General features: G+C 31.4%; 1 protein-coding gene across 2 annotated transcripts in view; it reads right to left on the reverse strand.

The window, feature by feature from the left end:
* Window positions 1-1,042: 1,042 nt before the first annotated feature.
* LOC133197786 (Golgi apparatus protein 1-like) overlaps window positions 1,043-17,401 on the reverse strand; it is a 28,653-nt gene continuing 12,294 nt past the window's right edge. Inside the window, exons 8-25 of one of the 2 annotated variants that reach the window (XM_061333992.1) lie at window positions 16,861-16,982; window positions 15,969-16,070; window positions 12,401-12,593; window positions 11,156-11,299; window positions 10,551-10,703; window positions 9,867-9,980; window positions 9,266-9,354; window positions 9,002-9,116; window positions 8,386-8,478; window positions 7,681-7,752; window positions 7,506-7,565; window positions 6,963-7,092; window positions 6,621-6,763; window positions 6,276-6,377; window positions 5,692-5,859; window positions 5,152-5,272; window positions 4,880-4,986; window positions 1,043-3,985 (exon numbers count right to left, since the gene is read on the reverse strand). In XM_061333992.1, the coding sequence (XP_061189976.1) occupies window positions 3,818-3,985; window positions 4,880-4,986; window positions 5,152-5,272; window positions 5,692-5,859; window positions 6,276-6,377; window positions 6,621-6,763; window positions 6,963-7,092; window positions 7,506-7,565; window positions 7,681-7,752; window positions 8,386-8,478; window positions 9,002-9,116; window positions 9,266-9,354; window positions 9,867-9,980; window positions 10,551-10,703; window positions 11,156-11,299; window positions 12,401-12,593; window positions 15,969-16,070; window positions 16,861-16,982 (2,196 nt within the window). In that variant the 3' untranslated portion in view covers window positions 1,043-3,817. Of the gene's footprint in view, window positions 3,986-4,879; window positions 4,987-5,151; window positions 5,273-5,691; window positions 5,860-6,275; window positions 6,378-6,620; window positions 6,764-6,962; window positions 7,093-7,505; window positions 7,566-7,680; window positions 7,753-8,385; window positions 8,479-9,001; window positions 9,117-9,265; window positions 9,355-9,866; window positions 9,981-10,550; window positions 10,704-11,155; window positions 11,300-12,400; window positions 12,594-13,698; window positions 13,859-15,968; window positions 16,071-16,860; window positions 16,983-17,401 lie in introns of both variants that reach the window. The other variant, XM_061333993.1, reaches the window with a different exon arrangement.

Genomic DNA, 17,401 nt, shown 5'->3' on the forward strand with positions numbered 1-17,401 from the left:
GATGGTATCTGTGTGTAATATTTTTAACCAAATCACGCTATTTTGAAAGAAAAAATATCTGGAAAAATTTGGATGGATTTACAGAGTTATGCCCCCTTTTTCATGGTAATTTCCATAAATAATTAAATTATGCTAAATTCATGCTTTCTTTTAGACTTTTTACTACACATATTATTTCAAAAATACTGAAACTTATTACTCAGAAAATAATTTCTGCTGCAATTTAATAATGGAATAGCACATAGCATCATCTTTTTTTCCTTCCTTCTTTCTGTAAAGGCTAGGAAATGGCACTTGTGTGCAAACCAAAATGCAAACATACTATATAAAAAAAACCTATGCCAGTTTACATTTGTGCCCCCTCAATCATAATATCTGATGATCTTTATTTGCTTGTCAAGAATTTTTTGTTTAGTTGCCCCCACCAGAAATTACTTTCTGATAAACCATTATTCACCTTGTTAAATGATGCTCCAAGAAAAATTTGTTTGAAATAAGCCTACTGGTAATGGTTTTGGAGCAAATTTGAAATACGCCTCATGATTTTGGAGCAAATTTGAAATAAGCCTAATGGTTTTGGAGTTTGAAATATGCCTAATGGTTTTGGAGCAAATTTGAAATAAGCCTAATGGTTTTGGAGCAAATTTGAAATATGCCTAATGGTTTTGCAGCAAATTTGAAATAAGCCTAATGGTTTTGCAGCAAATTTGAAATATACCTAATGGTTTTGGAGTAAATTTGAAATAAGCCTAATGGTTTCGGGGCAAATTTGAAATTAAGCCAAATGGTTTTGGAGAAATCAATAACATCAATAAAGTACACAAATGATGAACTATCACTGTCAAAAAAAACTACTCTGACAATCTTTATCCAAATTAAATTACAAGAACTTTATAATTACAGATTTACATATCCTTGAGATGTCAGATCATCATGTTGTTGAAAAACAGGTAAAATCCCCCCCTTTATTATTTTTAGAGGTTCCTTCATTTCATGCTCTTATCCACAATGGTAGAGGGAAACACAACAGAAATAATACTGATAAACTTATCATTAATTTATTCAGTATATATATATTTAATATAATTCACAATCAAAACAATTAACTATGTCTGAAATAGTTAATTTTACATGAAACAAACATAAAGCCATGATGTAGGACATTAACATTCAATTTTCTCTCTCTTTTTTTTTTACTTAACTTTTTGAAATACATGATACAGACACGACAAAAATAGAAATCTGTGTAAGTGTAGGTAGAAACCTCAACCAGTATTTTTAATGATTAATATTTGATAAAGTATGTACCGTTTAACAGAGAGGGAAAAAAAAGATCTTAAAAACTCTTCTCTGTTTCCATAAAACAAATCATCAATGCATACTTTGTAATAAACAAAACAGAAGAACAAACACCAGAAATACAAAACTTGAACAGGAACCACAAACCCTTAAAATATGTATATGTTAACACAGTCGTTTAAATAGGAAATGCCACTTCATGGTTTTGAAGTAGTGGTTAAAAGCAAGCACATGTACTAGTATTTGGAATTTATTATGAAATTAATTGTTTACTTGTACATGATTTTCATGGAAGGCTATTCATCTACATGATTTTCACACTTGTATGACTAGGAACGCTACAGAATGAAATGAATTTCATATATTTGCACTTTGTTATTTCAATTTCTCATGATTTGTACATCAAAAATTATAGTTCTCTGTTTAAACCAGCCTTTTTCAACAATCAACAGCTTTATTGCTATTTCGAACTATGTCTTAATGATGTTTTAAAACAAGTCTTTTTTAATCACTGATTGATACAAATATTCCAAAATCTTGACCTTGAACTTACAATTTTTCAACTTTCAAACAAAGGGAAATATACACTGTATGTATAAATTCAATAGAAAAATAAAAGATGCAATGTAATAAGAGACAATATTAAAGCTACTTTTAAATATAAAATGTACTCTAGCAACAATATACAAAATAAATAACAAGTACTTTCACTGTATTATACATTTAACACAGTCTATTTGGGCAACATTTGAAATGTTCATACATGTATAATGCACCATCAATCCAACTCGTACAAGGAAAAAAAAATTGTTTTCCCTGCAGAGATTTATCTGATCTGCTAGATGAAAGGGCACAAAAATAAGTTTTTATATTACATGTTCTTAACGTACAACATATGATTATGTTCACTGTGTGATTTAGTCATAAAAATTGACATCAATCATTCGGATGCAAACAGGTTAAAGCACCAAGACAATTTTGTTCACATGCTACGGGAATGGAAACAAACCCACAAAAACAAGGTACGGCAACATACCTAACACTTCAGCAAACTATAGGCCTAATTTACTATAGATTTTTTATTCAGCATGAGAAGAAATATACTTTAGTTCTTGTTTTATTTTATATCTTTACTGTCATGTTTTTCAGTTCTACTAAGAATTTTTTGGTTGTGAAAAGAATTACAACTTCAAATGATCCAATTCAACAAAAAAAAGACAATATTATACTTTTCAAATAAGGCATCTAGCATACAAACATGCAGGTAACTCATACACATCATTACCGGTGTATTTCAAAAAACAGAAACACAGAAAATGTCCAAATCAGGATAATTAACCAAAATATTCACCTGATGAAGATTTAAATTGCAAAGAAAATTAAGAATACAAATGAACAATTGTTTGGACATTTCTGATTATCTGATTGTGGAGAATATTTTATGACAAGTATTCACAAGACACATACATGCATTAATGCTAGATGACTATCTCCCTACAGCTGGTCTTTGCTTGCACACACTTTCATTTTATACCATATGTCTCGTGTATTTCTTTCTCTCTGTAGAATCTTGAGTATTTCACAACATGTGAACAGAGCCTTGCATCATTTGCGGACTAATTTACATCAAGGCTTCACTGATTATGCACATTAAAAAACCATGTTAAAATTTGACTCTTTAACTGGCATGTAAGAGCATTATACATTTTATATCTGATTTCTACTTTATATATATTAAAGCAATATAAACTGCGACTAATCACAAATTCAAATAATTTTTTTTCCTTAGTCATCAAAAATAATAAAAACAACCCCAAGATCATATACATGTAAATCAAAACTTTCTGCTACATTCCACACAAATTTTTGGTTAAAACTATTTTCATGGTACTTTTAGGTTAGTGACGAATCTCCACCTTTAGACATACATGGGGATACATTTTATGAAACACATTACATGTATTAACATTCATCAACAATCATATCATCACATCATATATGACACATAATCAAATCTTTCACACCGAAAAAATATTTACAATAAATTGGAAATGCAAATAATCTCTATGAATCCACTGGACAATCGTATTAATGTCTTAATACATTTGTATGTAAAATGTTACATGAATCACAGATATGAGCAACTTCTAAACAGTCTACCATAAAGTAAAATAGAGAAATCATTTTAATTTAAAAGTATAAATTTGATTTAAACAAAAAATACATTCTGTTTTTATAAGGAGACTTTTTTTTTGAGCATATTAAAAAAAAAAATAACATTTCTAATATAAGACAAGACCTAAATACAAGACCGAAGATATTAGAATCTGTCTTTGATACATTACTACATAACATATAATGGCTTACGTACTTACATGTATGTATAAATTGACTGCAATTGAATGTAGAGAACTCATTCAAACAAAAAGTTAAAATTTATGAACCTCTATTATATTTTCATAAATCGCCTGACTTGGTCTCTGCCCTCTGGAAGCTGCATGTAGTGGAATGTGTTTGTTTATTTCATTTTGTTCTGTTTGGCTACTCGCTTGCTGACCCTCCCGCAGGTAATACCCACAAGGAAAAACACACCTATAATACTACATATGACAAACAGGAGATAGTTCTTGGAAGGGGAGGCCACAATCTGTTGGTAGACATCATGAAAGCCCTCGATTGGTTTACCCTGAGAAATAAATGTACATATTTAATCATTAAAGGTTTCATTAGTCTCTGTTCACTCATATAAAATATGCTAATCTTATTTATAATTACAGTTTTGAACTTCGATATCTCGAAAACCATTGATATATTGAAGTGATGGAAAAGTCCCAACTGCTTTTTTCTTTATATATTTTAACTTTGATATCTCAAACCATCAGATAGTTTTTTTTTCTGGATCCCACTTAGTTCGAGAATAACAAGGTTTGACTGTAGAATGCTCACACTTTCAGAATACCTTGCAAGGCAAATTTTGACAGAAAAGGACTTGAACATGACAATTTGACAAAGGAATAATGGTCATTTTTTCTAGCAGGAGTTATTTCTCTTATCAGAGGGTCAATAAACCTTTCTTGGCACCAAAATGGAAATGCAAGACCAATAATTACTGCTGAATGACATCACATTTAATCAAGTGAAAAGTAACCAATTATTACTGGACTTTAGCCTACCGGGTAGTCATTCTTCATATTGACTAAATTCAGTCACATAATAGACGATCTTAAATGATCAACACTTTCCACAATATAACGTACAAATTATATTCATATTGGAATATGTTGTTATGAAAGGTAAATCAATATATCCTTTACTGTTGGCCATAAATTGAAGAGATAAAATTTGGCTGGGAAGTAGAATTTTAATCCATTCACAATGTTTAGAATTGATTAACTGTATCAGAGTGTGTCAGACTTTGAACCTCTATGATATTTTGGGTAGGTCAATTTCAAATGACAACAAAAAAACTGTTCAAAATAATCACAGTAAGCACCACTAGTAGATTAATGACACTTAAATTCTTAATGAACCAAACCCTTATCCATTTCCTTCAGTATCAGTTATACATAGTAGTACAAACCTGAGCTGCCAACTCCCATAACAGTTTCCTCTTCTCCAATTCTTTTAAACATTTCTCAGAAATTTGTTTTGGATGATCCTCAAGCTCTGCTAGCAAGCATGCCATTCCTGGAAGTAAAAATGACAATTAGCTCAGAAAATAATTTTCAGAAGGATGTCAACCATGTTTGAAATGCTACTGTGGTTGGGAGAATCTACAAAAACCACTGTTAACCACCAGTTTCTGAACTGTCATGCATTATCAGTACTTAAGTGTTTTATTCTTATACTTACGATGTCCTTCGCCAGGTTCAAGGTCACCACAGAACTTCTGAAGGTCACGCTGACAAGTCATGTGAAGCAGTGGGTCCACATTAATATCAATCTGTGATTCCTGAATCACTCTCTCAATTTCCTGTAATTATTCAACTTGCTTAGGGATACTGAAAATGTACTTAATTTAGGGATAGTCACATTTTAGCACTGCTTTTTGTCCGCTAATGCAATTATACAGTAATATATGATTAAAACAAATGCATATAGAAGTGCCAATTTAAGATTATACTAATCAGTTAATAAGAAAGATTGCACTAAATTGAAGTCCATTTACAGTACATATCCATAACTGTGTAACCAAGAAATTTTCTGTAATACTGCAAATACACTTATCAAATCTTTTGAATATTTCTCTAATTCCCTAAAAAAATTCCACAAATATAAACAACCCTGTTATAGCATTGCATGTATTACCCTCAATTTCTCATTGAAGTCCAAAAATTCATTGAATAACTTGATTGAAACTTGAAAGAAATACAAGTACAAGTAAATCTTTACCTGTTTGCAAACAGTATTAGTGATGATACGATTAAGGAATTTTTGCTTCAGACATTCCACCACTTTTCCACTGCCGTCCTGGACTTGCACCATTTCTACTTTATTTCTGCTTTCAGAGTTCCTTCCCTTCATTGCCATCTCATGTTCATCCCCACAATATTTAATGATCTGTAAAAGAAGACCCACACCAATGAAAAACACTGTCTACTGAGATATGCAAATAATCGTTTATATGAATGCACCATAAACTAAGCCACCATGCAGCAATCTGTACCTCATTAATTTTGTCACATCTCGTTTAGCAAAGAATTTTGAGATTTTATGTAATTACCATAAATACATGTACTTGTCTATAAGTCAGTTTTTTGGGAGTTAAACTTTGGTCCAAAACTCTTTATCTGACTTATATGCAAGTTATAAATAGATTGGAATTTTAGTGGTTTAATCCCTCTTATTTAAGCTTAAAAATACAACTGACTTGTAGGCGAGTATATACCATATTACTCAACTATCCAGAAATCCTTCTACCTTAGGAATTGGAAATAATGAACTTATTTCCTTTCTTACGGTTTAATTTTGTTTACCTCTCCTTCACATGCTGAAGCCAGGACTGCATCTTCCATGTAATTGTGAGCTGAATCTTTGATAATGTCTCTAATGACCAAGTTACATTCTCTGGACAGTCTCTGCAAATCAATCAATCAATCAATCAATCAATCAATAACTGTCATTCTCAGATCTTAAGTCCACTTCTATAACATAAAGATCAATACATTTGAAATGCTGAATCTGCATCACTGTTAAATTTTTAAAATATCAAATAATATTAACTTTGAAGCTATCATGTAATACACTGGTTTCTGGAAACCCAAAATATTTTCCCTCATTCTCTATGTTATTCTCCGTTACAGTGACATAATATCTCATACCTTCACCGCGAATTTTTTCCTCAGGCATGTAACAATCTTGCCCTGAAGTTCATTATCATTCTTCTGAGCTTTGAGAATATCAGAACAGAATTTAGGAATGTCTAAACGGCATTTCTTCTGTAGTTCTGGATTTAATCTATAATCTATGAAAAAAAAAACAACAACATTTTAATGGATTTGTGTTTCTTATCTATCAAATATTTCATTTGGCTTCTCTCCCCCTCTCCCTCTTGTAATTGAAGAACATAAAGATTTTAATATATACAGTTAGCAGTAGATTTTTTCAGGTATTTAACCAGTACTTATTTCTGTTCGATGCAATGGTATTATTTTGAAACAAACCCTTATTTTCTGCTATTTCTCGCTTCACAATGAGCTGATGGCACTTCTCATCGAATTCAGGCCTATCTTTGTTCTTCTTTAGACAGGGCAGAATTTCATCTTCCTCCATATCATCCTCATTACAAAACATCTGTAATTTAGATTATAGCTATCAGCAAATTATTGAATCTATATGATTGCTTGTACACTGTTATCACTTTTTGTATCTATGACCAGAAAATTCATCAGCATGTCTTAGTTTTGCGTTCTTATAGCTACAAGTACATCTTATTAAAAAAAACTGATTTCACAAATACATGTATGCCCCCAACAAAATCTGTCACATGCTTTTAGAGCATTAAGCTAGAGTTCATCTACCAAACATTAAAGAGAGAAGCAGACCAGACTTATTTATCAAAACTACAGCTGCCAGAGTTGAAATGGAAAAGTAACATCCCGGTATGCATAAGGTTTAGTATTTACCAAACAATAAAAAATTCTCTAATTAGATTTAAAGCCTTATATTTGACAGGTTTTACATATACATACTCAAAACCCTCTCACCTTGATCATTCTCTTGCACACTGAATGTACTTTATAATCACCAAGTACAGCTTCTTCTTTCTAAAAATTCATAAAATTGCTTTGTTATTTAAAACTGAACAATGTCATGCACATATTTTTGTTGACAGAAAATATCAGTATTTTTTACACTTTATGTGAATGATATGATACATACCTCTCTCTTAAATAGAACCTTATGACACTTAGGGGACAGTGATTTCTGATGACTCTTAAGGCATTCTATCATCTGGAATAAAAATATTTTCATAATCTGAAATAACTCTATAGGATTTAATTTTTTTCAGAGTAGCAAATTACAAAAGCAGCAAGTGTTTTTTGAATCTTCCTGAAAGTAAAATTCATATAAAGAGAGCATGATGCTTACAACTAATTTTAAATAGAAAAGGTATAATTTAATCTTGTCTTCATATTGTTCAAGCAACACATTTAATATATAATATACATTTACACAAAGCATTTCTTTTCTTTCTATGACAATGATTTACAACCTTTTTTGTTAGTTTAGGAATTTCAAAACTAGTCTGAACTAATGAGAATTATTTTAGAAATTACCCTTATCCTTTACATGTACTTTCATGTGACCTCACCATCACCATTAAAAAATACACATACATGTACTTTCTAAAAATATGTGTAGTTCTTAGAGTGGTACAAAATGTATATGCATGCAACTTTCAAAGAAAGGTACTTCTGAAATGTTTTCCAATTTTCCTAATACCAAGAAACTTAGAGTGAATGCCATAACCTCCCTCAGTGAATAAAGATGTCTCTATTCATTTGAAAACTTGAACCATAAAAGATGTTTTTCCTTAATAATACTAACTGAAATCATAAATTATGAAAACAAAGCTAAACGTACCTTTGCATTTCCCGAGTCTACACCCTGACATTTTTGCTTAATGTCGTCATGGCAGGCATCCTCGAGTTTACGATCCAAGTGGATATCTTCACCCTGTAGACAGAGACAGAGTCTCATTTATACACATTATCATAGATATCATAGATTCAAAGAGTGGTGCTAACTGCAATAAGTATCTGCTTCACTAGAGGCCCATGGGCCACATCTCTCATCCGACAACTTGCTCTTACTGAAAAAAACTCCACGGTCCCACATCAAGTTAAGTAAAAATTTAATTAGCATCTTCACCATAATTGTATTCCAATATGACATATAACTGTAGCGTGTAGCTTTGTTGCTCCTCTTTAAAGGATTTTACCTACATGTACATATTATATGTAGATCATAATTTATAACAAAAATTTGAAGCAAAGCTTCCCTTCACAAATGTCTTAGTCTTGATCTGCATAATAGTTGATTTAATCAGCACTTCATAAAGATGCTTACAATTTTATTTAATAAATTACAGCCTTTGTTGTTAAGAAGAATTTAGGTTTCAGTTTCGTGACCATACAAAAGCATCAATATAACATTGTTCATATGTAAATTAAGCATATGTAAGTTTGATATTTCTTACCCTCTCTAAGACTTCCACACGAAGCTGTTTTCTGCAAACTCTGTCAATTCGCTGCTTCTCATCCAACAAGGTGTCATTCCTAACATGCTCACTGAGACAGGAAATCACTTCATTTCTGACGAGAGAAAACAAATATTATTTACAGGTGCGTATCCAGGACTTTGTTTCATGCAAAATACTACTTTCAATATTGCATTGAAGACATTGTTTAATTGAATACACATGAACATATATATAAATGAAATAAAAAATCTTGTGCCTTACTTTGTTTTCCTGTTTTTGCAGAACTTTGAAACTGAGCGCTTGCAAGCTTCTTTGAACTTGTGATCAAATCTGAAATTCTTCATTGATATCTAAATTGGGGAAAAAAACAGTAAAATTTATAAATTATAAGCATATTGAAATCTACCACTGCTACATAGGAGGTAAACCTAGCTTTATCATTTTACAAGAGTAAAATGTATTTATGGAACAAAATTTATTACAAATGCACTGTAAAATCATTTTAATTGGGGGAGGGGGGGGGGGGTCAATGTTCTTAGGTAATGAAAATTTTACTAGTTCGTAAGGATGTGAATTCATGGAAATTCAATGAACCAACACATTGACAGTTATTGCTTGCGGGGATGTAAATTTGTGGGTAAGGGTGACTGACCCACAAAATCCACAAACATTGGTCCCCAAACAACAATGATGATTCCAAGTACATACCAGTATTTTGTAACATTTTTAAAAATTCAGTAATTCTTTCAATTGCTACTGATGATTTCAACCATATGTTTTCAATTACTATATGTAAATTGAATATTACTGAAGTCATTATAACAAAATACAACAGGAACAGAGAAGAGCAGAAAGGACTGACCAGTTGGTGATGCTCGATGCCCGCTCGACATTTCTCATTCATATCTTTTCTGTTTTTGTTTTCTATCAGACATTCCATGATATCATCTGTGTCATCTCCATCTACTTCTTCATCCTGTTGAATAAAAACAAACACCAGGTATTATTGGATCGATTTTTAAACTAATTTTTTGGAAAAGTTTGATGTACATCCATCAATACTTGATATACAGGATCACCAAACTTTATTTAACATCTACAAAACACTACACATCTTTTAAAATGAAGCAATTGAAATATTCAAAAAGTATCTTAAAGTTTTTAACATTTACCTTTCAGCATACATAAATATTCTTTATAAAAAAAATCATTATCTGTTAATTTCTTAAATGAAGAGATGAAAACTGGAGATTTGAAAATTCAATAGAAAAACATCTTTGCAATATACAGCTGAACTTAGGCATCTCAAACGCAGATATCTAGAATACCATAGTTATATTGTAGTGATTTTGAAGTCCCAACCCCTTATTCTTTGAATATTTTACCCTGGATTTCTTGAATCCTCGGATATCTCAGTTTTTTTCTCGGTCCCATTGAGTTCGAGATAATGAGGTTTGACTGTATATACAGGCCTTATGCATCCCATTTAAAATAAATATTTATTTTAAAGAAATAAGGTCTGATTAGTATGACATTGTATACCTACCGCATCACAGAATTTGTTGATCATGGGGGTACAGGCTTTCATCAGAATGATATCCAGCTCTGGCATTTCATCTTCATCCTCTGTGAAGTTTCCTATGACATCCTGACATTCAGGGTCTAACTGGTCATAATGTTCTTGTAAACACGAGATTTCCTAATGAATAAATCAACAAACATATAAACATCTCATACACAGAATTTCAAGTGTTTCTTCAGATGAATGTCTAAATTGTTTATGTGTTGATTATATAAGGAAAATTCTTTTTTTTTTCTTTTACACAAATGATTCAAAAAAGACATCTGCTTAAAATATGCCTATTCACTAGATTGTTGTGAATCTTTCCACAATACAATGGGATAAAATTGTGTGGGTATTTATATGTCACATATTTTAAGGATATCCCTTACTGAAACATGTAAACAGTTGATGAATAAATCAAAAGAAAAAATGTTCTTGTTTCAAATAGGAACCCACTAAATTACCTTGAAATGAAACTGGCATATCAGCAATCCACAAGAGTTTACAACCAACAAATTAGGCTATTTCCTCAATTACAGCACACACACAAAAAAAAACAACTTTAGATTTTCTTAGTACATTTGTACCTGGTTTGCTCCTGGATCATCAGATTCAGAGCAATGCATTCCGAGATCTCTGAGACAAGCTTGCTCGATCTCAGGCTTCAGTTGAACTCGCTGGGCTCGCTGTTTCATTACTCTCTTGATCTCATTCTTGCACTGTTTGGATACCTGTGTCATTAATTTATAATGAGTATAAGAACTGCGTTTCTACACAATCTTACAGTTAGAACTTTTTATACAATTCATAAATGTTCTCTAAATCTCATTAGATTAATATACTGACAGCAATAAAAACAAATTTTTCTCTATAAATTAATTTGAAAAATATTAGGATTTTTTTTTTTAATTACACATGCTGAATGATTAGATGATTAAAGCTTGATCATGTTAACAGGGGAGCAAAACAAAGGATAAAATTTCTACCAAATAAAGCATCTTTATTCTTTGTTTAAGTATGATTAAAACATTGACAAAATGAATAATGAACAAATTTTATCAACCATCACATACATGTACATATAAAAGCTGAGGTTTGTGTGCAACATTCATCTTTTAAAAACAATTTCAACTGCAATATAAATCCACATCTAAACAAAGCATGCACTTTCAAACTTGTCCCCCACCATGCAGCAATATAAACGACAAAAAATACAACCTTGACGATCACATAAGGGGATAGAAAGACCAATTTTGTTAGGTAAGACTAAGCTGGAAAAAAAATTACTCTAAACCAATTAAAAACACCATATTTAGAAGCAGTGTAGATGTCCTTGCTTGTTCAAAATCTCCAATAAATACCTGCTTCTTTTACTCAAGTACTAGCAGATAGAACAAACAGCACATTTATTACATAATTTTTTTTACTTGAAGCAGCCTGAAATGCCAGATTAATTAAGCATCAACATTTTTTAGAAGGATCATTTTGAAGCTTTCTTTCAACTTTAGTTAATACTTAGTGCTGAGTATATTTCAACCTCTTTTTCAACTTTTGCAAACACATACTAGAAGACCTGTTATATACACCTGTCCAAAAAATTCTACAGTGTATGCCTCTTATCACTGAAATTCCCTCACTCAGAATCACAAGGTGATGCATATGTAATTCTAAAACAGCACACACAATTTTGTTGGCACTCCTCAGAAAAGAATTAATAAGCATTACTATCAGATCCCTGTTTAAGAATTAGATCTTCAGAATGAGATTTGATTTGGATTAGAACTAAAACACGCTGAAGCTACAAGTTGAGAACAATAAACAATGACCTGTACCCCTTTCTCTGCATTAGCTGGATCCCCCTTTCTCCCTTTCTTTTCTTTTTCTTGCTTAAAATTTCTGAACAAACATGCGACGACATATGCTGGTTTCTTGTCATCTTTGTGTCGACTCTCGAGCCAATCGCCCTTGATTCCACACAGCTCCCTGGCAGGGCGGCGACATTTTTTGAATAACTGTTGGTCCAATCTGAAGGGTAAAACATCCTAGATTTGCATTATCTGACCTTGAAAATGACTTCCTCTGTAACACTGTCTCCATGGTGAACAATTTGTGATGTTGCAGTTTACGTTTGTTAGTAAAAGCATGCAAGCAGCTAAGGAAGCAAATATATATCAAAGCAAAAGTGCATATGCAAAGAGGGTAGGAGATCAAGACAATGGTGCAATTTCTATCATGCATGTACATTTAATTCCACTAGACTCAAAGACCAAATAGGTTTAATACACATGTAGATACATATTCTAAATGGTTCAAAGCTCCAGAATGTTAAAGATTTATTTTTATAACAATTATCTGGAATATCAAGTAATTCTAATGTCCTCAATTTTAAAGAAAAAAATTTTTTAAAGACAACAAAAAAGCCAAATTTTAAATATCATAAGAATCTTATTTCATTTATTTCCAGAAGCATAGAAGTACTAAGCTCATTTTTTGTGCCTGGATAAAAATACACAAAGTCCCCGGTTTTCCTAACAGCATAACTTTTTTAAACTTTCTTTTATAGACTTTTAAATGTTAAACAAGAGGTCATATATTGAAAAGATTCTTATTCTGTCAATATTAAGAGTTTTAGAAGTCAAATTTAAGCTTAAACAATTTTGACGGTAGTAACTTGCATGAAAGAGCTTTGTAATGGTTGAAAAGAACATCGACTGCTGTTAGAGGACACAGGTTGGTAAAAGCAACATACCCAACAGTAAAAATAGGATCAGACCCTGCTATCCAGCAAAGAGAGATGCAGTTTCTAGTACAGTGACATCTGAACAGCATGACACCAAAGCAATTTCATAAATTCATGTATTGTTAGTTTTGTTTTTTTTTTCCTCCCAAATTTGGTTTACAATGACAATTCAGCTCACTGATTGGAAATCCATTTAAAACATTTTTTTTTCAATTTTTTTTTTTTAAATTCATCAGTCAATATCATATCCACATTCCGATACTATACATTCTGAAAACTATCATGCAGCTTTTAACATATGTTTTTCAATGTTTTCAAAGAGAGTTATGAATTGCTTTGATGTCAGAACTGCACAGCACACTGTACAATTGTTACATGGTGGCACCTCACCTTTGGCCCCTCATCTTGTTGCTTCATGTGGCGATAAAGACAGGGCAATACTAGGGGTCCCATATCGGGGGTCATTGACTGCGGATTGGCCCAGTCCTCGGGGGCAGAACATAGTTTCTGGGCATCCTTATGACATTTCTTGTACAGAGCTGGGTCAAGCCTGGAAACACATGGCCGGGCTGAGATATTTAATCCATGGCATTAAAAAATAACTTTTCAATCTTAACTATTCAATCATTTCCTGAATTTAATTATTACCATATCACTTCAACAACTTTTTCTTGGAGATTAGTAAATTGGCTGAAACTTCTCGGATATACCAGTTCTACTACTTTATCAAATATTTACATGGGATGTTCACAACAATTGGTATTGTAAAACACTCTTTAATTTGTACATTATTTCTGAACTTATTTTAAAATTGTTCAAGCATAAAAGTGCAAAGATTGTACTCAATGAAAATATCAGCAAAATATTCTGGAAATGAAGTAAAATGCTAGAACTGTTATTATTTTTGTGTGTGTGTGTGTGCATTATCTTTCCTCTGTGATTTGTGGGGTTTTTTTTAATCTTTCTTCTTGTTAAAAGTTTAAGTAACTAAATCAATACATGATCTGTGTAGAATAATAGAATTTCATGTGAGTAAATATTAATGTGAGCAGAACACTTTCAAAACAATGAATACTTCACACGAATTTAACAAAAAAAATTGAGAAAAAGAAATCAATGTATATTCCTCATGCAGAAAAATATATTATTATTAAATCATGAACCTGCATCAAAAGTGATGTGGAAATTCACTAAATTGTGGCAGTATTAGTCTTGGCGTGCAACAACTCTAGGGAAACAAATTGTTTCAATTCCCAGTGCTTACGTTGGAAATCTAATCACTGAGGCAAACAAAATTGATCAGAACAGCTTGCGAGTCTTCAAATCAGATATCAATTACACTTGCTGCAGTTATTGATCATTTGTTCATATGAAAATATTGTGAATATGTCCTAATTCAATAGGCTTACATCTGGCTTATGATTGCATTATTCAGAAATGTATTGAGAGTACAATGGCAGAAAATAGAGCTACAGGTTGTTGTTTTTTTGTCTTGTGTATCAACACATTGTTACTGGGTATGTTCTAGAAGCATTGAAAGCACATATGCTTACATTGTTTAGAAAGGATGTTAGAATATTCTGAATATAGAATGAATAACACGAATGATTTTTTGAGATAACAGAACAAGATTATAAATTATAGCGGTTAAGTGTTTTGTATATGCAGTGGCTCAGGAAGAATGGAAAGAAGTTGTTGCTTCTTTGCATTCCTCTTCTACAAGTTAAACTACATATATTATTACTGTGGAAATTTTTCAAGTGGGTGAATATATGCTAACTATGGGCAAGAAAATAAAATAGAAATTAGAATATTAGAAGTTAAACAAAAAAAAAAGAATAAAATTAGACTTTGTAAAAAAACAAAAAACAAAAAGCAGAAGAAAAAAATCAAACTTAAAAAATATTATATTCAAACAAAGCTCTGATTTTAGTCTAAAGAAGGCAGTAAGAATTGTGAACTGTGAAATCATCGAAGCAAGCAAAAGTTTTCCTATTCTACATGGAGAGATCAGAACCAATGATACACGTACAAAACTATAAATCTCTTACAATGGCTGGTAATGTAATAAGCTAACAGGTAATGTAACTGAGGAAGGCTACTATCCACGTTAAAAACATAGAGATGCTGAAGAGCTGACAAAACTCATATAAAGATCACAATTATATTCAAACATTAAGAATTTCTTCTTTTTTTAATTTACTTATAGTGCACTTATCATTAATCGAAATTAACTTCTTTACCAGCTGATATCTGAAATTGGTTACTAGATATTTTTGTTGCAAATAATAAAAAGAACAAAAAATCTGTCCATAATGCATCTTATAAAAAAGGTTATATCACAAACTCTCTAAAGTGCATGTACTTATGTGAAGGACATGAAACTTTAGATAGAATGGTTATGTTAGCATTAATAAGATATACATTTAGATAAATTAAATTAATAGGATTGACAAAACATTCAAAATCAAACTCCTTTATTAATCTGTATCAAGTTTCAATAAATTTTTTTTTTTCAGATTTTACTTTAAATCAATCAGTAAAATAAAATTAGAAACTGGGACCTATTTTAATGAGAAAATTAAACTTCATGTGGAGTTGAGTTTCTTTCAATATTGAACATTTAATTTAACCCGACATGTACCTAACAGTGAGTTTACCTAAAGTCTCTGGCCACAAAGTACTGTATTTCCATCAGTCTCTCCTCACACTCGTCATTCATGATCTCCGAGTCCAGGTGGTCCATCAAACAGCTGATCACTCTACAAGGTAAAGCCCAAACATCGTCAACATCATGCCAAACTGAAATCGTCATCATTGTAAAACTAGAGGTACTGTGAGCACTGAACTCACAAAATGATATTGTGGTGTCTGTAGATAATTAGGGCTGGGACGATATATTGAGATATCGATTCAATGTGAGGATGATACGCATATCGATACATGTGAAGAAATATTGAAATATCACAAAAAAATTTTGACTTATGTTTTTCTTTGCTTACTTAACATTTTGGGTTAAATATATAAAATAAATATGCTAAATATATAAATATGAAATACATAATAATTAATACCACTTGGGTAAGATTATTTTGTTTTACAACAGATATACAACTTCTTTGAATAAATTTTTCTTATTTGTGAAGAAATATTTCGTTCATTTCAATACAAAAAAATTTTTTATAACCAATTCAACATATCATGATACATATCGTAATGTGCCTCAAATATTGTGAAACATATCGATATATAGAAAAAGTTGTATCGTCCCAGTCCTATAGATAATTTGAAAATTTAAAAAGTTCTCATAGTTCAAAATTAGTACAACCAGGTACATGTACTTGTATACATGCAAGTAGGTAAAATACAAAAAACTGTAACACTTTGGGTTTTGATAAATGAATAACAATTTACAGTGTACTTGCAAGTGCATGAAAGTCACAAACTTATAATAAGAGCTAATTTAAACTTTGCTGCAGTAACTTACCTATGGTACAACTGTATCGATATTTGAAAGTTCTGGAGTCTTCTGGATTAAATATAAATACTAACCTCGCATCTCCTGGTTGAACATGTTTACACCCAACTTGTACGACAGGTTCACACGCTTTTTGTAACACCCTGTCCATTCTATAATCACTGGCGGGATCAGCCTCCTGAATTAATGCCTCCAGCTGAAGAAAATACATACAAAATCGGCTGTTTGTTTATTCATCATACAGATTCACTTCAAAGAATATTAAACATTTAAATGCACAACTGTTACAGTGATATTTTTCAACATTTCTGAGGACTCCAATGAAGCCTCTATGTCCATTCACATATTGATTCAGAACAGAAATAATCAAAAACTGACAACTCAGGACCCTGCTTTTTTAATAATTTTATTTTTGAACTAAAATTTAGTAACATCATAATTTACAGATGTGTTCATTTAACCATCCCCTACCAATGTGGTAAATACATCCATTTCAAAAATTATGTTGGAAAGTACTCAATTTTTGTTCATTGTGGAGCACCTAAATTTTGATATAACATGTACTTAATCAGTTTTGTTATTTGAGAATAACCTCAGTATTTCAAACATCAATAT

The sequence above is a fragment of the Saccostrea echinata genome, unplaced genomic scaffold (assembly GCF_033153115.1).
Source record: "Saccostrea echinata isolate AGI-Se365-2 ecotype Australia unplaced genomic scaffold, CSIRO_AGI_Sech_v1 ptg000030l, whole genome shotgun sequence".
NCBI lineage: Eukaryota > Metazoa > Mollusca > Bivalvia > Ostreida > Ostreidae > Saccostrea > Saccostrea echinata.